This window comes from Microtus oregoni, unplaced genomic scaffold (genome assembly GCF_018167655.1).
Source record: "Microtus oregoni isolate MIOR12 unplaced genomic scaffold, Mior012 000046F_ref0000063, whole genome shotgun sequence".
Classification (NCBI taxonomy): Eukaryota; Metazoa; Chordata; class Mammalia; order Rodentia; family Cricetidae; genus Microtus; species Microtus oregoni.
The window spans coordinates 3,840,168-3,861,692 of record NW_024543220.1 but is presented as its reverse complement, the minus strand read 5'-3'; the positions used below and the strand labels follow the sequence as shown (position 1 = coordinate 3,861,692).

Here is a 21,525-nt window from a genome sequence, read left to right as displayed (position 1 = left end):
TGGATCCTGGGGACATAGTGATAGAGTATATTCTTAGAATCTGTGAGGTCCCTGTGTTAAATCCCAGTACTGGAAAAAAAAATGATCTGTCTTGGCTGTACCACAGGGGCCAACTGAGAACCTGATTAGTCTTTTCAATATACCAGAAAAGATATCCAAGGTCAATTTTGCAAGGCTCTATTCCAACAGAAATTGGGACAATTATAGTAAAAGCAATGTGTAGGCTCTGAGGCAAAGAATCCAAAAGAATTGAGAAATACAGCATAATAAGAATAGTGGCCGAACATTAAATATCTAAAGAAGAAATAAAAGCTTGAGACATCGTTTGGAAAGTAATTCCGATGTAAGTTAATCAACCTGAGAAAAGGATTCCAAACTAATTAGGTACAAGATGAAAACAGCCAAAAGTTTGAACAAGATTAAAGTATTAGCACTTGGTGGTGGTGGTGAACGCCTTTAATGCCAGCACTTGGGAGGCAGAGGCAGGCAGATCTCTGTGAGTTCAAGGCCAGCCTGGTCTACAAGAGCTACTTCCAGAACAGGTCCCAAAGCTACAGAGAAACCTTGTCTCAAAAAACAAGGGGAAAAAAGATTAAAGTATTTGCAATTCCCTGAATCATGACTATGAAACACTAATGAGAACTAAATTTTATGAATTTTAGAAGGCATTCTTCTGAGCCAAAGCTGAACCCAAGAGGCAGTTAGGAAGATCCCAAGAAAATTTTACTCTAGAAGCATGAGATGCAGCAAAACAAAATCATCCACTTCATGTCCGAATATGATCATCGAGACGGTTGAGAACTGAGAGCTAAATGTGCAAAGCAAAGAGGGCACAGACTGACAATTTGTTGGGGAAAGAAGGTGACCCTCTCTATTTCTGCCTTCTCTTCACTGCCACAATGCTCTATAAGTGTAGGTAGGAAGCAACTAAAGAAAGACAAGTTTATGTTAGAAGAATATTCATGCAAAACAGTAAAAGATTCTCAAAGCTTCATAGTCACTAAAACACTTCAAAGTAAAGTTCATCCAGGGAACGTGTTGAAAATGCAGATGAGCAGAGGCCTCTGAAGACTACCCCATTAGACAGTCTGGAGGCAGGATTCCATGCACTTGTTGCTTAAGCTCCTTGAGTTATGACATTTAACTCATCAAGAAGCATTATACTCTGATGTACCATCTCTTTAGAATAAGTACATGGGAGTCACAAGGGATTCTGTGAGCTCAGGTTATTTGAAAGCTCCAATGATACAGATGATGGGTGATGGATAGGTCTAATTTCAGAGGGTAAAGTAGATTCTCAGATAAGTGTAAAAACTAGATCAAGACCAGGGGTACTGAAGTTACAACTCCCATGCCACAAAATGGGGTGACTAAGAATAGCAAACTTTTTTAGCTATTGGCAGATACAGAAAAAAAGAAACCAAGAGTGATGTTGCACACAAGCAACTTCTAATATTTTAAAGATCCAGTTCTAAAGAACTTAGTAACTAGAAACCTGTTATCACCGACTTCATTATATTTAGACCCATCACCAGAAGGAATAATGTGAAAATTCAGGCAAAAAGTCTTTCACAGAGAGCCTCAGGCTATGCTGAAACTCAACACCAGGCAATGCTGTTAGCCTTATTAACAGGGAGCAGAGATGTTAGGATTATATTCATGTTCATGGGAAATCTCTTGATTTTCAGCACTCCACTCCATATCTCACACTCCATGAAATTGGGAAAATTGGGGAAGTAGGAGGTTCCTTTCACCAATATTAAGAAACAACTGAACCAAGCCTGGAACCTACCTCACGGACACTGCCAAGAGGCTACATGGACTAGATTTCAAATCCAAATGAGGAACAGCAATTCTAGTCCTACTTTGGATTGAACACAATTTGAATGTCTCACAGGATTCCATTTGGAAATTTCCTCTCTCCTGTGAGCTACCAAGAGGGCAAGGACCTAATCTAGCTGTGGTGCTTAGAAGTGGAGGCTTTTGAAATTTCTTAGGTAGGCAAGACACTGGGCTGAAATGCCAGGGTGGCTTCCCAGCAGCTTTCCGAGGAGCGAGAACGGAGGAGATGCACACAGACACAGGTGCTTCTTGCTGCTTACCATGGGAAGTTCTACAGAGTTTAGGGCTCTACTACCAAAAGCACTGTCACTGCTATGACCCTGTGACCTTGGATGTCTATAACTGTGAGCCAAAAATACTCTCTTCCTTATAAGGTAGAGCCTGCCTCAGATATTTAATTAGAATAACAAAAACAGATGAATACTTTTATATTTTAATTTGGCTACATGTTCTGTTTTTCACATTTGGAAACAAAATGAGAGCAGCGCTGTGAGCCCAATGATTAAGCAATGAAAATGTTGGGAAGTGGTGACTGGTAAAACTGAATTTGCAGCAAGGAAGACTTTAGAAGTTAGAAATATTAAAGAATATTGTAGACCTTCTGCACACTGTTGGGCTTGAAATATAGCCCAGAATGTGTTTTTCCTATACACTTACAATGTGAATGCTCTCTAGGCTGTAATTCAGTGAGAAGTACAGTGACATACAGATGAGTCCTTCTATACCATCTAAGCGGGGCTCTGAAAATAAGCTGCACTTTATGAAGATACATAACTGGAAATCTGGGGCTATGGATAAGGCAAGGAGTAAGTGTTGAAAAAAATCTATTTTATTTTTAGAAAAACTTTTTAAAATTTTGACATTTTAACCGTCTAGAGGACCCTAAGGTAATATAACATACATAATAACATAAATTCATACAGTTTTGACTAACATACAACCTAGACCAATCTGTATCACTACTAGATCATAGATACTGAAATCCCATCAAAACATGGACTTGGTTACTGCAGATGTGATCACAGACTTGATAGGTAAGTTGCAGTCTATGTGTTGGGGCTCATGCTAGGAATCTCAGCTTTCAGGAGAGGACAAGTTCAAGGCTAGCCTGGGTTACTTTACTTTCCATGTTCCCCCAAAGCTCAACCAGTACGCAAAGTGAGAAATTATAAATTAGAGAAGATGACAATTACAAATAAAAATGTAGACATCAAACACCTAACAAGATTCTTGGAATATTTTTATGAGAAATTATCACGTATATTAAAGAAAGAAACAAAAAGGGTAAAATAAATAAAGTGTCCAAAATATGGATGCTATAGATTCAATTAGTTCACCTTTGGTGAGGTAGGGAAGAAGAAATCCATAGCAACCCTTAGGAGCCTAAGCCTGAGACCTGAGACCTGATGTGTAAAGCAATTTAATAATACTATCATTGAAAAGTACGTTAACAGGCAGCAGTAGAAAACAAGAAAATGCAACATTAGCCATAGTCCAATGACATAAGAGTTACGTATTTAAAAATGCTGTTTTATAATATTTATTGAATAAATGAATTCATTGTATTATAAGAACAATATCGATATATCAGTGATCCATATTCTTGTACAATCACACAAATATAAATAAGAGCAAGGAATTGAAAAGCATGAGAGTTTAGGCTGGACAGAGACACCTATTCTTAAGTCATGCAGTTAGTACAAGAGAAGTCATCAAGAAGGAAAAAACAGACAATCGCCATCTAAAGCAGGTATCACTCCAGGTTTGGAAATAAAAAAAAAAATCTTTGTACAGGGTAGTAATATGAAGCCTCTACGTTTATAATTTGTGATGGATGGATCTGAAAAAGAAAGGCTGTAAAAGGTATTATTTCTGATTTCCTAATTAGGAAATGTTAGGAAAAACTGTTCTAGTCTAGAAAAGTCCTTGTACTCTCACTGTCTAAGTGGAGAATAATTACATTTGTAAAAATTATTTAAAATCATGAATAAGGTTGATTTGGTATTTCATCACCTTCAGATCTTCAGGAAAGAAATGGGAGAGTGAGTGCAAACCACCCGAAAGGGAACAACAGCTCTGAGGAGATTAAGTATCTAATTATCTAACACGTGGGAGGAATTCGGGTAATTGGTCTGGGGTTCCTACACAGTTATCTATATTGCTAAACTCTGTCTTGTTCGAATGTACTTGGCTGCTTTGATGCCTTAAAAAGATAACAAGTGGAACTATTAGGAGGGCTATTAGAGTTATGGCAAACATCACTAAGTTGACATGAATGGGGCAATTAAGCTACACCCTGGTTATTTTGATAGACAGGCAATTTATGCTGTGGTTTCCTCACGGCTTCTGTCTAGGCTGGACACAGACCAGATGAAGTTCTGCCCTTCCTGTACAAGGCCTGGGCTCCTCTACTGATACCAGAAGCATAGAGAGGCTATCGTGGGGGCAGAGTACCTTCATGATGAAGAAGAGAAGGATGATGATGACCACGTTGACCTGGGGGTGAATCCACACTGCTGACTGGCCCAGGCTTTGGGGGTCACCTATGTGTTTTACCCATGTATTGTTGTCAAATAAGGTACTGATGGCTTCACGGGGCATCAGCTGTGAGGGGAAAAGCAAAGGAGCCAGGTTTTCCAGCACGAACTGTACGTCCTCTATTAGAGAACTCGTCCCCGGACTCATTAGTCCAGGACTCTTTCTGTTCTGTTCTCCTGGAGAAACGCTACCCATGGGCAAAACTCCATAAGCTCCAAGTCTGAACAGCGGCCCCACCCTTTGCTTAGAGACCCAGCCACAGACGTGACCTAACCCCTGCTCTCAGCGGCCACTAGAGCTGACCTCTCCAGCCATGAATTGACCCATTCCTGGGGGAAAGGTGAGCGAGGCGATGACAAAGGTAACGATTCCGGGATATAGCAGGCGGCTGGAAAAGAAACAGAGTTAAGCCTATCCCCCACTTAGCCATCCAACAATGCATCCACACGCAGCTTCCAAGCTGTTGCTTCCCATAGTCTTTTATTCTTTCAGCTGAACGTGTTATCTTTTTTGCCAAAAAAAGTGATCACTTGGGAAGCGCCAGAATGGCTAGCCCCTACCAACAGTATCAGAGTTTCCCACAGCTGCACACAGCAACTCCACCGAAAGCAATGGTTCTCAACCCTTTAATACAGTTTCTCATGTTGTGGTGACTCCCAACGATAAAATTATTTTGTTGTGACTTCATAACTGTAATTTTGCTACAGTTGTGAATTGTAATATAAAAATCTGATATGCAGGATCTCTACCCATAGGCTGAGAACCACTGACCTAAATGACCTAAAGTTCCACCTAAAGGAGGAAGTGCTGGAGAAACCAGAAGGTAAGTGGGCAGGGCGAGGGGAAGGGCAATGACTCACTGCTTAGCAAGAAACTGGCTGAGAGCCTTGTGCTTTCGGACACCGAGCATGACTTGGCGATGTAGATAAACGAAAACAGCTCCCAAGAACCCGCAGCAGATCCTGAGGGTGCAAGATACAGGCTTGAAGCTCTGAGCCGGACACTGCAGGGCAGGCAAACAAGCAGCCTTGCCCTCCCATCTCTACCTCACACTCCATGCTCATCTGGGCTCCAGTCCCTTCCAGCCCACAACCACACCCCATCCCCTGCTCCCCACACCCAGAAAGAGTGGTCCCACTGACCCAATAACAGCAAAAGCTGGAAGTTCCTTCAGGTCAAAAGGGAAATCCATTCGGAAATTAGTTCTGAACAGAGCGGTGATGGTGACTGTGGGACCAGAAGGCCAGCATTATGGTGGGAACTCAGAGAAAGCCACAGGTAGGAAAAGAGAAGTCATGTTAAAGTGCCTTCCCTTCCTTCACCCTCAACCTCTTCTCTTCATTTAATTTCCTTTTCCTACTAGCATCTCTCCATGGCCAAAGCCTCTGCGCCATCATTTAGTCCTTCCCTGGACCCCGAGCCTTGGTCTTGTCTCCCAAACACCATCCACCCCTTGCTCCAGCCATACTTTCTGCCACTTCGCCACCACCCCCGTTTCACCACCTCCACCTGGACCTCCGGTTACCAGCATCCTTGTTCCACACTGCCAAGACACGGAACACAAAGGCACTGAATGTGGCTGCAAAGAATCCTCGCCAGTAATTCCGAACGGCAAAGTAGGTAGAGGTGACCTCGATGCTGAACAGCACTCCTATGGGGCAGGAAAGCAGGTCAGGGGCAGACCCTCCTACACCTCCCACCGGATCTCTAATAGGGGTCAGGGAAGGGCCTGAGGGAAGTGATGCTTTGTTGTTGTTCCTTGCAATAAACCACATTCTTCTTGCCTATGGAAGTTTACCCCGCTCCCAGACAAGGAATGTGGGCCAATGAGAAACAGAGAAGATAGGAAATGGATAGGTTCTTAACTCCCCGAACTTCAGGCTCAAATGTCTGTGTACTACAAATAAAGGAATAAATGCAGTTGACAACTGCCAAACATCCATGGAGATTTATGGACAACTGAAACAGTTCTATGGAAATATTAAAATGGAAGAAGGTTCCAGGGCCAGGTCAGTACCGTTGCCAAAGAGAACTCAGGATTTGCATATTCCTTGACACCCCTTTTCATGTCCCTACTGCTTCCTACACTATAGGGTAAGTTTATGAGAAATAAGAAAAATAGGATAGGACATTATGCAGGCCTACAGGATTCAATACTCCAGGAAAAGAAAACTGGGGTATGCTAATGATGACGATACTTACAAAATGTGACCCCCAAGGACCTAAGCCAGGAGGACAGCCAAAGGGAGAGGAAGGGAAGTCTTCATGCTTAGGCAGGCAAGTGAGAGACAAGAAAAGCTGGCTAGTAGTCTCCAGTCCTTGTTCTGATGGGAGATGCTCAAGCAGAAAGTGAGGAGGGGGAGTGCAGCACACACACCAGCAGTGCTGAGCCAAGGGAAGCCATGCCCACGCAGCCAGAAAAGCACCGTTTGAAGCAAGAAAAGGACTTGCAAGATTTAGGATAAGGGAGTTGATCTTTGATTAAGTCATCAACAACACATGACCTAAAACTTGGCTAAGCCACCAGGCAGTAGTGGAGAGATTGCTCAGCTGTTAAGAGCACTGGCTGCTCTTTCAGAGGACCCAGGTTCAATTCCCAGGACCCCATGGCAGCTCACAACTGTCTATAACTCCAACTCCAGGGATCTAACACCCTCACACAGACATACAAGTAGCAAAAGCACCAATTCACATAAAACAAAAATAAGTAAATCATGCCAGGCAGTAGTAGCACATGCCTTTAATTCCAGCACTTGGGAGGCAGAGGCAGGCAGATCTCTGTGAGTTCGAGGCCAGTCTGGTCTATAAAGTAGGTTCCAGAACAACCAGGGTTACACAGAGAAACCCTTTCTTGAATAACCAAAATTAATAATAATAATAATAATAATAATGATAATAATAATAATAATGAAAGAATGGAGCTGAGTGCAGAGCTATGTCAGCCACTCTTTCTGCCCTGCTCTTCAAATCCTAAGGGGGAGAAGTCTACAGTGGGTATCAGATAGAATGGGTCTTTTTCCTTTGCTTTGCCATAAATAAAAGTAAAATCAGCTTTGCTTTGCCTGGGGGCAATTATCCAACTTAAATGTTACAACCATCTCCCCGCCCCATGATGTAGACCTGGGGGGCTTTTCTGTAGCTGTCTGTCCTGGTGTGATGAGGAGTGGGAACTAATTTTATTACCTGAGACAAGCATAAGACACGCTGCTAAGAGAAAAGAGAGCTTTAAAAACATGAGCAGCTGCTAGAAACCCTGGTGTCTTAGGTCTGGAACGCTGTTCTCTTCTTCCACTCTGGGTTCCTCCTTTAATTTCTTTTCTTGCTCCCATGCCTCTGTCCGCCTCTGTCCAATGAAGGCATTGCTCTTGGTCTCCAGCTCCTGCTACTTGCGGACATAATTTCTTTCTCAATTTCACTTTTGCCTGTGGCATCAGCCATGGACACAGGCTGCTGATTAGATTTAGCTCAGTTCCTGGATTGTAGACTCATCAGCCTAGCTGCCTATTTTATATTAGTGGACCATGGCATAGGAACTTTAAACTCAATATCCTCCAAGTAAAATGTGTACACTCCCTTCCAGACCCAGTTTGCTTCCTGTGTCCTCTTCCATCCTCACCACCATCACTATCTACTGCACTGCCAGCGTTGTTAGCATGGGTGTTGGCACAGAACACCTACCTTCACATAAAAGCAGCGACCAGGCAGCATCAATTTGACTTGATACCACTTGAGTTTCTCATCCCCTTCTCTGCTTCTTTTGCTGCCCAGTTCTGTCTGTCATCATATCGCATCAGGACCATGACAATAGTCTTCTCGTTAATCTTAGATCAATCTTGTTAATCCACAACCAATTCTTTCCTGCACACATGTGCCAAGGGGATTGGACGAGCAGGTCGAGCTAACCATGTCACTTCCTTGTTTTAAATCCTTCCACGGTTTCACTTCACCCACAACAATACCTCATAAAGTCAGTCCCATGAGAAGAAACAAGTCCTATGACTTGACAAAGGGGCCTTGGTAGGAAATGTTGTTTGCAGCGTCCCTGGGTGTTCACAATGCATTCCAACGACTCAGATGTTCTGATAACCCTTTCAATCCATTGTTTTAAAACTACTTACTTATTCCTCTTTAGTCCTGCATTTTCTAACCGACTGGAATTTGCAATGGGTTTTAACCCATTACAGCGATTAACACCAGGAAGAAGTGTGCTCTGTAAAATGTATTTGGGCAGATACTCCTCTAGAGATTAAAACCTGTATTACTCTGTATGACTTCTGCTGACCTTCATGATTCAGCCCCAATTATCTGTTCTGAGTCACTTCCTATCATACTTTCCCATTCACCTTAGCACTACTCATTACCATAAGGGCAGATATTGACTTTGGATCCTGTCCATTCTCTTCAGAGTCGCCCTGCCTCCATGCAGGCTCCGACTTACTAATTACACCCATGACAAACACTGTCTTTTTCATAAAGCTTTGCAGGCTTCCCCAGGCTGCCCTGAAGGTTCATTGCACTTTGCCTGAGGAATTAATGCCTGTGATTGATCTCTGTGTTTGCCTCCCTGAGCCCTGTGAGAGTGCGGGCCTGTAACGGATGCTGAGTTGTATTTCTTTATCAGCATAGGAAATTAGGAGTTGCCTATGTTGTAAGTAAAATATCTCAAAGCTAAATTTTTTCTTTCAGTTATTCTATATTCATAAAAAAGAATCAAGTACTGCCACCTGCAGATAGGCTTGTCATTTGCAGCGTAATGCAAACAGCCTGAGCATAGCCCCTTCACTTGCAAGTGCTTAGCAATTTCTTGTGTCAAGAGCAATGCTTGACTATAACTTTTCTAAGGGGAGGTTCCTGTTCTTGTCACAAGGCCAGAAAGAAACTTTTGACTCCTCATAAGCTGCAGTCTCCGGAAAAGACTGCAGGTTCTCTTCACCTTAAAATGTTTCTAACAAAACCAAAACAACCACAAATACTTCTTTTATTTGGAAGGCTGCGGGGGGGGGGGGGGTAAATAAAGACAGCGTGTGTATAAATATAGGTGTGAACGTCTGATGTGCAGAAACTCAAACACACTAGCATTCACTGACAGGGGCTAATGACTTTAATGACTGGAGCTGACAACAGAAGTGTAAATGGGATGCCAGGGGGTCCATGCAGCCTGGATCTGCGTACGCTGCATGCTTCCACCATGTGAGAGCACAGCAAATGGGAGATGCCCTCACTGATTCCGATCTCTCACCCATACGTTATTCCTGCGCCAAGACATTTTAGATACCTGGAAACTCATCTATGAAAAGGCTAATTGCCCTTTCGTCATTGCAACAAGCCTTCTAGTGGCTGGCTGTTTAAAAGTGTACACCCAACAGTATTTCTTCAATTATCAAATGGAATTTCATTATCAATAATTTCGATAAATGAGCCATAAATCCCTGCCCCATTAACATAGCTATTTCTGATGAGGAAATAAACAGGCCTGCCTTTTGTGACTAGGTCCTGTCATTAATAACCCATGATAATACTACAATTTTCTTTATATGGATAGAAAAAGCTACATCCTCTTGTAAATTGCTGGTATATCAAGAAACAACTTTCTTTAAAGCTCCGTAAGTACTTCTCATTCTAAAGTTCACCATTAATCTATCACAGTCTACCAAAACCCTAGTGTCTTTAGTAAGACACAACAAGAGGTCCTGGGAGAAGGGAGTACACAGAATCTCCTGCTACAGAACAGTATTTGTAAATCAAAGGCACCGGCAATGCAGAAAGGCTTTAGCATAACTGGAGACCAGGAGGGCTACTGTGGTTCTCATCTCTGGGTCTGTAGGTGCTTCAACATGCTCCTGTTCCAGTCACTGGTCTATCAACCCGCACTCACAGGATTAGGTGGGAATACATGTAAAATGGTTAGAACAAGGCGTGAGGCATATGTTACCTGAGAGTGGCAGTTCTTGTTATAATGGAAACGGTTAATTCAAGCTCTTGGAGAAGCTGACAAGCACTAGATGTTGAGCAAGACAAGGCAAACCGGCCCATGCACTGGGGATGGGACAGACTTGCCTCCAAGTGGTGTTCCAAAACAGCAGCCGACCCCCACGGCACAGCCCACTGTCAGGATGTCAGTGTAATAGTATGGCTGCTACTAGGGAGAGACAGACAGACGGATAGGTAGGAGAAGGACAGGGAAGAGAGATGGGGGTGGGGTGGGGAGAGAGAATAAGCAGGGGTGGGAAACAAAGAAGAATGAGAGGCCTACATCACAAGAATGAACATGGTCCCATCATCCCTGTGGTTCCCAGGCCAGGAGAAACTCAATGAGTTTGGCAACCAAGAAGTGACCTTATGTGCTCAAGGCCAACAGTTGAAAACAAACCAAGGAAAATGCTAAGTAAATAGTTATCAGGCAGACAAATGAACCAATAAAGACCAAACAAAGAGGGGCCGAGAATAAGTAGCAAGAGGCAGGCAGGGACTTCACTCCAAGAGAAAAGTAGTAGTAAAGCCTGCAGGAGAGAGCACCAGTGTCAGGAGAACACTCAACTATTTAGCAGTCACTCCCTGGGTGCCCACCCATCAGTCCCTTCAGAGAGCAAGGCCCCTCTACCCAAAAGCTACAGCAGGCACCCACCCATCCCTCCAAGTGTGGCTCAGGCAACCCAGGTAGGGAGGAAGTGAAACTTGCCTCCAACAGGGGCCGCAAAGCAGCATCCCACGCCCACTGCACAGGCTGGCACCAGGAGATCAAGCTGCCCAGGCACGGTCTGCAACAGAGAAGCACGCCGGGCAAGGCAGGTGGGACAGACAGGCAGTGTGTCAACCAGGGTGGATGGGTGTCAGGAACTACAAAAGGATGGGGACAGCACAGCAGGGAACATGGAGAGGAGCTGACACAGTTCATGTGGATAAGGCCTGGCTGAGGTCACCACAGAGGGGCATGGATCAGGGTGGGCTAGACACTAGGGAGACAGACAGAAGCTGGACAGAGGGGATGATAGGGCTAGGATCCGCAGGCACGGACATGGAGAACAGGAGCATGGGTTAGTGAGATGACGCCTTCAGCACCAAGGCCAGCCCAGAGCAGGCAACCCTCCCCTGCTCTCACACACAGTGAGGACTTCCTTCTACCAACCAGGCCCTGCTGTGCTGTATTGCCTCACCCTTACCTCATAGACACCACAGAACATGGACATAAACTTGCTCAGGACAGCAGCACAGATGCTGGCTATGTGGACAAAGGGACCCTGGAAGAGAACAGGAGAGCCAGGGATAAGGGATGGAGGAGAAGCATGGAGACACCATTGAACCAGAATTTTTGGCCTCCAGTCCCTGGATGGAAAGAGATAAGCCAGACAAAAGTTCTGCCCCATAGGAGCCTCGTCCCAGAAAGAAATAGATGACAACCAGTGTGTTTTCAGATAACGTTGGGGCTAGGAAGCAAACAAAGAGGCATGAGGCAAAAGAGGTGGGGCGGGGAGGAGATGATGTCCTTCCCTGGCCAGTCACCACCTGAGTTAGTGCCTTGAGTGATAATTCCATGAGTGAGTCTCGTGGGTGTTAGAGGGAGAGTGTTCCAGGCAGACGAAAGAGAAAATGCAGGGGTCCTGAGTGCGACAAGCATGGCATGGTGGGAAGATGGAAAAAAAAGCCTTGTCTGGAAGCACAGAGAAGCGGGTAGGCGGTGAGGCTGGAGACCCCACAGACAGGAGGTGGTGGACCGGCCTAGGGCTGGTCAGCTGTTGGGAGGAGTGTAGATCTCATAGTAAGAGATATGGGAAGCTCTTGCGATGATATTGAGTAGAAGTCGGACGAGTCCAGTTCCATTCTGAAGATGCTTTGGCTGCTGTGAAGAATTTTGATGGTAGAGGGCAAGTGTGAAGGGACGGAGTTGAAGGAGCCTAGCTCTCACCTTGAAGAAAGAAGACTCATCCTAGGTCTTAGTTTTCTCATGTGAAAATAGGAAGACCCAAGGACTGTGCTGATGTTGAGGCTAGCCTGGGCTACACACAAGTTTCAGGACCCTGAGCTAAAGAATGAGACTATCTCAAACAAGCAAACATAAAACAAAAATAAGTAATAATAAATAAATAATAAATAAGACAAGGAGACTGATTCAGATTATGGAGAGGGCAGGTGTTTTCTAGAGACATTCTGGTTGTCATAACTAGGGCCTGCTGCTGGGGTCAATGGTTAGAAGCCAGGGATAATGCTAGCATTCCACAGGACACAGAGCGACATCCCTCTTCCCAGCAGAGTTTTCCAGTCCCAAGCTATACTCATGCCCAGGTTGCGGGCTTGCTGTAAGGTTTCCCCAACTTTAACAGTCTGTCACTAGCTCCAGGGTTAGGAACGCCCAAGGTTTCCCCTTTGTTACTGCCCTTTGGCCCTGGCTGAGTCTGCTCAGCTCTGCCAGCCTTTCCTTCAGCTATGCAGACCTACCTCTTTCCCCACAGGGATGCCACTGCCTAGTCCAGCCGTTAAGGCCACCACCTTGGCTACAAAGGCCTTGAGTGTGAGGTATTCCTTCAAGACAACACCACGAAGAATTGTCTTCATCTCGGGAATTCCAGAACCTACAAGGGTTAAACAAAAAACAACAACAACAACAAAGGACAATGTCCAGGTTTGAGCTGGAGTTTAAATAGAGGAGAAAGTAGAAATGGGGAAGGGGATCACCATGCTGAGGCCTCAAAAGAGTCCGGAGGATGGAGGGAGCTCAGGGTGGGAGGTTTGTAAGAAGCCAGACTGCATTGTCTCTTGGAAAGCACTCACCCACAGCCTGGGGAGAGATGAGTTGGCAAAAGAGGGCACTGAAGAGGATGAGGATAAGGGGGAAGGTGACCCAGGCCAGGTACTGCAGAGGAAGGCTGGGCTGCATCTGGGCATAGGTCCACTTGTAGGCTGCAGGAACACAAACACACAACCTGGGATAGAGTCTAGGAAAGGCTGACAGTGAGACCAGCTCACCAGCTCCCTCACCCCTCACATTCCCACTCCCAGACGGCATGCCAGCTTGTTCTCATGCCCTGGGCATCTTAGCTGCCTGGCCCCAGGGAATTCCTTCCACTGTACATGTAGGAATTCTGAGTGTAGTCAGGTGGCTATCTATCCAAGTCCCCTCTGGCAGAGGGGGCTGGTGGCTGTGGTGCATGTCACAGTTGAATAAGAAGCTGGAGCAGGGCTAGAAGCCAGAGGGTGATTGCTGATAAATGATTGGACTCCTGAGACTTGGAAATTTCAGTGATGAAACCGGGAGGAACCCTGGGAAAGCTGCCCAAATCAGTCACGCTGTTTGAGTGGCAGCCAGCAGGAAAGGCATGGGTGGTGATCTGGTTGTCAATAAGTTTAGCTTTATTTGGAGTCAAAGTCAAATCTGACCGCTCACACAACATGCTCGGCCCAAACAAGCCTGGACTACTATAGGTAAGATAGTTTCAATATGGAGAAGGTAGAGGGCAGCAGTCCAGGGCAAACCTACCCTGAAGGCTCTTGGCACTAACATAGTCCATGCACCAGCTGACTAGAGCCATGAGCAGGCCCAGGAGCACAAGAAAGATCCAGTCTTCCCCCAGCTTCCTTCTGACCACGTGTCCCAGGCGCTGGACACAATCTAGGAAGAAGTAAGGGTAAAGGAGGAGGAAAGCAGCTCTCTAGTCATTTCTTTGGGAGCAGGCTGAGGAGCAAAGGTGGGAGTCGTCTGTATATTAGTCACGGGACATCCCTCTACATCTCTGCCCGTTGTTGGGCCTCTCCTGCCAGAAAGCACTACAACCGTACTCCCCGTGAATATATGAATTTCCATATGAAACTCATTTCTTCCCATTGGGAGAAAAAAGAAACAAGGCACAGTATTAAGGAGGTGAAGGCGAGATGTCTTTCGGTCATTCAGAGGAGGGCTTTGGCGTGTGAGGGGCGTGCGTGTATGTAGGTGTGTTGGGAGATACGTAATGGGACATCCAAGTTATTCTCCCAGTCCCTGTACCTCCTATTCCAGATTCCCTTAATTCTCAGTGCCCATCACCTTGACATTTAGAATAGTGGTCCTCATCCAAGTTGTTCACAGTAGAACTGGAGCCCATCTTCTTGGGCATCCCCCTGTCTTGCTCCTTATGTGAATATTTTTCTTTGTGATGGCCATATATCTGTATGGGTGAAGAACGGTCAGTGTCTACTTTGTTGAAGAGTCAGAAAGGATACAGAAGATATTACGTAGACTTAGATTTACAGAGAAAAAGGAAAGTGTTTCGAATCTGGGCACTGAAGGCTGCTGCAGGTACTTTACTTTATAGTCATCCTGCCGCTCATATCTCTACTGTCCACTCACATCACTATTTCCATTCCATTTCCCATCCAACCCTGCTTCTGTTCCACCATTTCCCCAAAACCAGAAACATCTTGGTCCATGGTAGCTCTTACCAGGAAACTAACTTCTACTTGGACGTGAAGGTATGAAGAACTCTGCAGAAATTGTAATCCGCCTGTGTTCTGCATGTCTATATTTCCCTGGCACCCCTGCATTTGACTTCTCACCTCAGGATCCCAATTTAGACAAAGAGAGGCCACACTAATCTAGCTAGCAATGGATTTTATGCTTTTACAGGGCCAGACAGTGACTGCTTGCATTTTGCCTTGATATGCTTGCCCGCCTTGAGACACTCGGCTTCCTTATTAAAGTTCTACAAAGCCCATCCAGCTCACATCCCAGAGCATGTAGACACAAACAGGAATTGGGCTGAAAGAGGCAAATTAATCTACTTCCTGACATGAACTAACTGGGTCCTAAGAACTAGACAAGGGGTGCAGCCCTGTCCCCGTGTTAGCATTTGTGTCATAAATGATCTCAGAGTGCTAATGACTTCATGCTGGCCCCACACACCCAACCTCAACTCATCCTCTAGGGCCAGGGTCAGGCCAGGCCATGGGACTGATTCTGGGAGAGCCTGGGTAGTAGAGATCTTATTTCACAATATGAGCAGCACTTTGGTGTTTCGGTCCTGAGCAGGCACACACTCATTATCCTGCTTATGAAGGTAGTGATTGAGAAAAGCACGTTTCTCTTCAAACTCTACCCATCACCCAGAGATAAAAAATATTACCAGCTGGGCATGGTGGCACACACCTTCAATGACAGCACTCAGGAAGCAGAGACTGTGAGTTTGAAGCCAACCTGACCTACATAGATAGTTCCAGGTTAACCAGGGATACAAGGTAAGATCCTGTCTCAAAAACAAATGAACACAACAAACCAGAAAATGTTTCCACCGCAGATCAGCTATTGGGGTTGCCTAAGCACTCTAAGTTGTGGGCGGGAAGGAATGAGGAAACAGTGTGCTGCTCTCTTCCAACACTCCGGCTGGGAAAACACTCTGAGTGCAGGATGTATTCTGCTGGTCCAGCGTAACCATCACACTATGGCAGGTTTAGAGGGAGTGAGAAATCAAAACCCAAATGTACAAGTGATGAAATGTCTACAAAGTGTAGAGAGTCCTCTAGTGTGTGCAGGGCTGAGGGGGGATGAGGGACAGAACCCTCTTGACTGCTGCATCCTGGGAGCTCATTATACCATCAGGGTTTTATGTAAGTGTGGTATTTTCCCGTATAAGCATTAGACAAAGAACACATTACATTCCTGTTTGCTTTCCAGTTGGAACTCTGCTCCCAAACTAACTTGCCATTCTTTTCTACACGAAACATCAGCTCCCTTAGTCAATGTCCTGTCACCAGAAAGTGCTCTAACTAGCTAGGCGGTGCTGGCACACACCTTTAAACCCAATACTGGGGAGGCAGAAGCCTGCGAATCTCTGTGAATTTTAGGTCAATCTGGTCTACACTTAATGTGTAGGCCAGGATACACAAAGAAGCCCTATCTTTAAAAAAATTGTTCTAACTGCCCCTTTGCTCAAATGCCTGCCTTCTCCAGGTACATGGCACTTGGGTGAGAATTAGTAGGATTTGACATTTAGATCCTGCTCCTCAACACGCCTCCCTCCCCACTACGGACCTACCTCCAGCAACTACTCAGAGGATCCTCATGACCTTTGTGCTGATACCATTCACTCAGGCCACCTCCAGGTTTCCAGCCTGACTCGAAGAACCAAAGCCCTGTCATCAAAACCCTTCTGAAGTCAGATCTCTTCCCCCCAGATTCTTTCCATTCTGTCCCATTCTGCATTCTTCGTTGTTAAAAGGCATACTTACTTATGTTAATAGTGACCTGCAAACTTCCCGAGACAATTCTCCTTTCCTGTCTGTGCCTATCCCCATTTCTCTTCTCTTACTTGTCCATCTACCACTGATCCCCAAGTCCTGGATGGTAACTGCCTCTGGATAAAGCACACAGCTCTGCACTTTCCTAAGTGTCTTATGTTTCACAGAAATCTTAAATTGTTTTATAATTAGTGTGTATGTGCGTGCCTGTGTGGAGGAAGTTTTTCTTTCCATCATGTGGGTCCCAGGAATTGAACTCAGGTGTAGGGGCAAGCACCTTTACTTACTGAAACATTTTGCTGGCCTTTTAACAATTATAACAACACCCCCAAAAACAAGACCCCAGGGATCAAACAAGCTAGGTAAATACTCCACCAGAATTCTATTTTCAAGCCCTTAAAAACTTGACACCATTTTTGTGCTCATTTTAATGCTGGTCATTGATCATTGATAAATCATTCAGTTTCCCCTGCTTGTTCCAGTGCCTTTCTTCTGGCTTTTGTGCAAGTGTGTGTGCATGTGTGTGTGTGTGTGTGTGTGTGTGTGTATGTGTGTGTGTTTGTGTATACATGCATACAGGGCATTCACTGTGTGGAGAAACCCCATGCTGTCTGCATGTGGGTGATGGCAGAGGAGATCCTCAAAGCATTTACAGCTCCTATGAGAACCACTCTGATTACGTAAGTATGTAAGCATGCACTCTCCACGTTAGTGTGTCTCTGCTGGTGTCCCACATGGTTCAAATATTCTTTAGTAAAGGCTATTCGAAAGTGCATGCAATTCTTAAGTCAATTTTAAAAACTTAGTTCTTTAAAAGGCTTTTATGTTTTGAACAAATTTGTCATTTAATTTTCCAAATAAATACCGTTCCCCCTTCTCACCTAACTCCCAATTTTTACCAATCCTTGGCCCCGCTGACACCTGTCTGCAACTTCCCTCCCGCCCAGAGAATTTACCTGTGTTGGGTGGGCATTGTGCCTGGGACCCACATCCTTTCGGGGTCGGTGTTGAAGGCCCCCGTTCTCTGAAGGCAGTCCATAGCTGGTACAGTGTTCAAAGGGCATGTACTGGTACTGGGGGGCACTGCCCCACCAGCTCTGTTCACCCCCATGCCGTTGGGACTGGGACTGGGACCGCTCCATGTGTCCTCCCCCAAGCCCCAGCCAGGCCTTGGCCTGCTTGCTCCCACTCTCCACCCAGTAGCTCCTTAAGCCTCTGCTTTTGCCTGTCCCCAAGGCGTCTGGGGCACCATGCCCACCTCCAGCTATTTATAGTTGTCTCTCCATCACATGACACCCCCCCCCCACTGCCACATCTGATCCTCCTGGGGTCGAAGCAGGTGTGCGTGCTGTGTGGGGGTGGGGGTTAGGATGAAAACCTATGGGACAGTCCAACAGGGAATTCCCTCTGCCAGCCAGCGGCATTGTCCCTTCCCTAGGCGGTTCACAGCTCCAGGTCACTAGTCCCTCTATAAATACCATCAGGACTAGGATGAAAAATTTCCTAGTGCAATTTTTAGGCTGGGTGTAGAACTGAGTCTAGAACTTCCTTGACTGCCTCATGGGAGGTGAGGGGAGAGCGAGCTGAATGAAGGCACTAAGAGTTCTGGTAACTTTAGACAGGCGGCTTACCTGGGAGAGTAGCTGACGCCTCTCCGCCATCTCTCCCTGGTAGGCTCTTTTCAGCTCAGTATCTCTTACGGGTTCAGACCCTGAACTTCTCTGTGGCCAGCTCTTCACATCCATCTCATACCCAGCTTTCTCCTCCCGCTTTCTGCCCTTGAGTCTGCCTGAGGCGGCTAAAAACACCGGAGTGCCTTCCCCTTGATCCCACCCTTATCACCCACTGGGTGTGGAATGCTGTGGGAAGCAGGGCTAATAGCCGTGGGTTCCACAGTGTCACTTATTTCCCAGACATGTGTCAGCCCCACCAGCAGCTCGGATTAATAGGGAGGGATGGAGCCTCCATCTCCAACGTGATGCCCACGACAGCTAGCAGGGTAGGGTAGATAACAGGCGAGAAAAGGAAGTCAGCTAGAGACATAGGGAAGGTGACAGTGGGAACCCAATAAAAAAAAAAGATGGAGAAGTAACCTTCTCTTACCTAGTCAATAAATTAAATTTGATGAAGGACAAAGTACTGCATAGGGCATTCTGTTTTTCCCATCAATTTTTCTAAGACATTCTTTTCCTATGAAGTCATTATAAAAGAAACTAAGGCAAACTGAATTTCAGGTCTCTTAAGAGGTCCTCTTAGGAGGGACTGAATGGTATGGACACCAAATCTCTGGTCTGCAATATGATTCTGACCTAAACTAAATGAAATTGTTCAAAGTGGGAAGCTAGACACCATTAAAAGTACCATGTATTCCACAATTAGAAAAATTTAATTTTTACTGTCATTGTTTTTAATCACGTCTGTATGGATGTACACATGAGTACAGGTGCCCATGAGGTCAGAAGTTGTCTGACCCCCCTGCAGTTGGATGTATAGCAAATGTGAGTGGCCCAACCTGGATGCTAGTGGATCTTCTATGAGGGCTGTTAAGTCCTCTTAACCACTGAGCCATCTCTCTGCTCTCTAAAAACATCATTGTGTGTGTGTGTGTGTGTGTGTGTGTGTGTGTGTGTGTGTGTGAGAGAGAGAGAGAGAGATGGTCAGAGGACAACTTTTGGGAATTGATTCTCTCCTTGCACCATAGACTCCGAGGCTGGAACTTAGGTCATCAGGCTGCAGGTGACTTAATCATACTGAGTTAGTGTTGAGTATCATTTATCAAAGGGAGATATACATGAAAACCACAGTGAGACATTACCTGTTAGAATGGCTGGCACCAAGGACAAGCGTGGCAAGCACTGGTAGGAACACAGAGAAAAGGGAACCCTTGGTACTAATAGTGGGAGAAACTGTCATGGTCCTCATGGCAAACAGTAAGCCAGAAATAGAGCTACTGTAGACTCAGCAATCCTACTTATGTTTATATATAGAGAAGAAAACAAACCACCGTCTCTCAGATATCTGTGTTCTTTTGTTCACTATGGCATATTCACAACAGCCAAGACACAAAAATTACCTCCATGTCTGTCAACAGCTGAAGGCATAAAGGAAGTCTACACATATGACTCAGCGGCAAAACACACTTTCTTTTAGACAGTGCTAAGAAAGATGTCAGACATATTCAAATACTGTGCATGCTGTTTATATGCAGAATCACAATGCATACGGAGCCAAAGGCTATTGGCTGAGATGGAGTTGGAAGATACTGGCCAAGGGTACACTTTAGTTATTGAGCTCTGAGTTTTAGAGAGCTCACAAACATGGCGACTACAGTTAGCAATACCTGTGTACCTGAAATCTGCTAAGGGTTGATTTCAAGTGTCCACACATATACATATAGGTAATGAGAGGTGATGGTTAAGAACCTGGATCCTGGGGATCATTTCACCATGCATATATACTAGTATATCAGGTTGCTTACCTTTACTATCTATACTATTTCTAATAGTCAATTACATACTAGTAAAGCTGAAAATAATACCAACACCCTTTTTAAAATCAGCCCTGAGATTGCATGGTATACAATCCACACTCGAAGATTACAGAGGATGGGAGAGGGAGTAATAGGTCAGATGAAGACAACAGAAAACCAAGATCAAGGGATTCCTAATGAAGATCAGAGATTATATATTCTTGGAGGGTTTCAGAGACACTCTTCCCATTTGTGGCTCTCTGAAGGTGACCACTTTCTGTAGGAGAAACTTTCAGAAACAAGTGTCAGATGTGATCACTGCTTCCAAAGTATCCCTAAGCACAGTAGTACCTTAAAGCAGAGCACTGTGGTCAAGGGCTGAGACCTGAAATCAGAGACTAGCAGGGACTGCAAGGTGCTCACACCCTGCCAAGCTGAGTGGGGAGGCACTTAGTCCTCATGAAAAGTACCAACTTCAACAAGAAGACCCCGATTCTCAAAGCAGGAACATCATATATATAGGCTACTAGTCCTGGACTGCAAGAATTTAAGAGTGAAGGGCTGGGGCGATGGCTCAGTAGGTAAGAGCATTGACTGTTCTTCCAGAGGATCCGGGTTCAATTCCCAGCACCCACATGGCAGCTCACAACTGTCTGTAACTCCAGCTCCAGAGGATCTGATGCTCTCATATAGACCAACTTTCAGGCGAAACACCAATGTACATGAAATAAAGATAATTTAAAAAAAAAAGAATTTAAGAGTGAAATAGCTTGTGTTCAAAATGAAGAGTAGTTAATCCTATGAGCTACCACTTTATATCTGAAATCTTATTGGGCTCAGTGCTTAGGTTCCAATTTGGAGGGCCCCCAAGTTGAGCTATGGGGTAGTCTTGCAAAGGTTCTAAATCTGGAAATAAATTCATGAGCAAGGATGTATGTGTATTCTTCTGAAGTTTTAAACCATCTCCAATGGCCCATGATACTAAGAATAAAAACCATATACAAGATGGGGATATAAGTAGCTGTGTGTGACAACTGTCTCTTAGCATCCCTACCCCCAGATTTTCAAACAGATTTTCTTTCCAGGTTATACTGGTTTTCCAGCTCCAACCTCTGCTAGTTTGACCTTCCCAGTGTATAGGGCAATAAATACAAGCGCAACTTTGCAGTACTGGGGAATAAAGTGAGGCCATGCTAGTCAAGGATCAGGGAGCCATACTCTCACTCCGCACTGTGACTGGGCGTGAAGCAGGCCGTTCCCTGCAGCCTAATGGAGCATGTTGAAGTGTAGATTAGACAAAGGGTCTGGTGAAGGGTGGGACACAAAGCAGTCACACCCTAACCAGCACTCTTTAGGGATGTTTTCACCCATCTTTCCCTGTGTGCATGCAGGCAGTATGGAACCCATATCCAGCTACTTCCTGTAATTCCAGTAAAGCAACCTCAGTTTCTCCAAGGCACCCTGTTTGCAGCAGG

The 21,525-nt window shown here is 45.2% G+C and overlaps 1 protein-coding gene across 1 annotated transcript in view; it reads right to left on the bottom strand.

Moving 5' to 3' along the window:
* The window catches only part of Clcn1 (chloride voltage-gated channel 1), a 28,469-nt gene extending 10,746 nt beyond the window's left edge, over window positions 1-17,723 (bottom strand). The window contains exons 1-12 of the mRNA XM_041634909.1: window positions 17,538-17,723; window positions 14,396-14,516; window positions 13,853-13,984; window positions 13,147-13,275; window positions 12,814-12,947; window positions 11,541-11,618; window positions 10,438-10,516; window positions 5,906-6,031; window positions 5,523-5,607; window positions 5,241-5,342; window positions 4,684-4,768; window positions 4,297-4,446 (exon numbers count right to left, since the gene is read on the bottom strand). Coding sequence (XP_041490843.1) covers window positions 4,297-4,446; window positions 4,684-4,768; window positions 5,241-5,342; window positions 5,523-5,607; window positions 5,906-6,031; window positions 10,438-10,516; window positions 11,541-11,618; window positions 12,814-12,947; window positions 13,147-13,275; window positions 13,853-13,984; window positions 14,396-14,516; window positions 17,538-17,723 — 1,407 coding nt within the window. The remainder of the gene's footprint in view (window positions 1-4,296; window positions 4,447-4,683; window positions 4,769-5,240; window positions 5,343-5,522; window positions 5,608-5,905; window positions 6,032-10,437; window positions 10,517-11,540; window positions 11,619-12,813; window positions 12,948-13,146; window positions 13,276-13,852; window positions 13,985-14,395; window positions 14,517-17,537) is intronic.
* Between the last annotated feature and the right edge of the window lie 3,802 nt (window positions 17,724-21,525).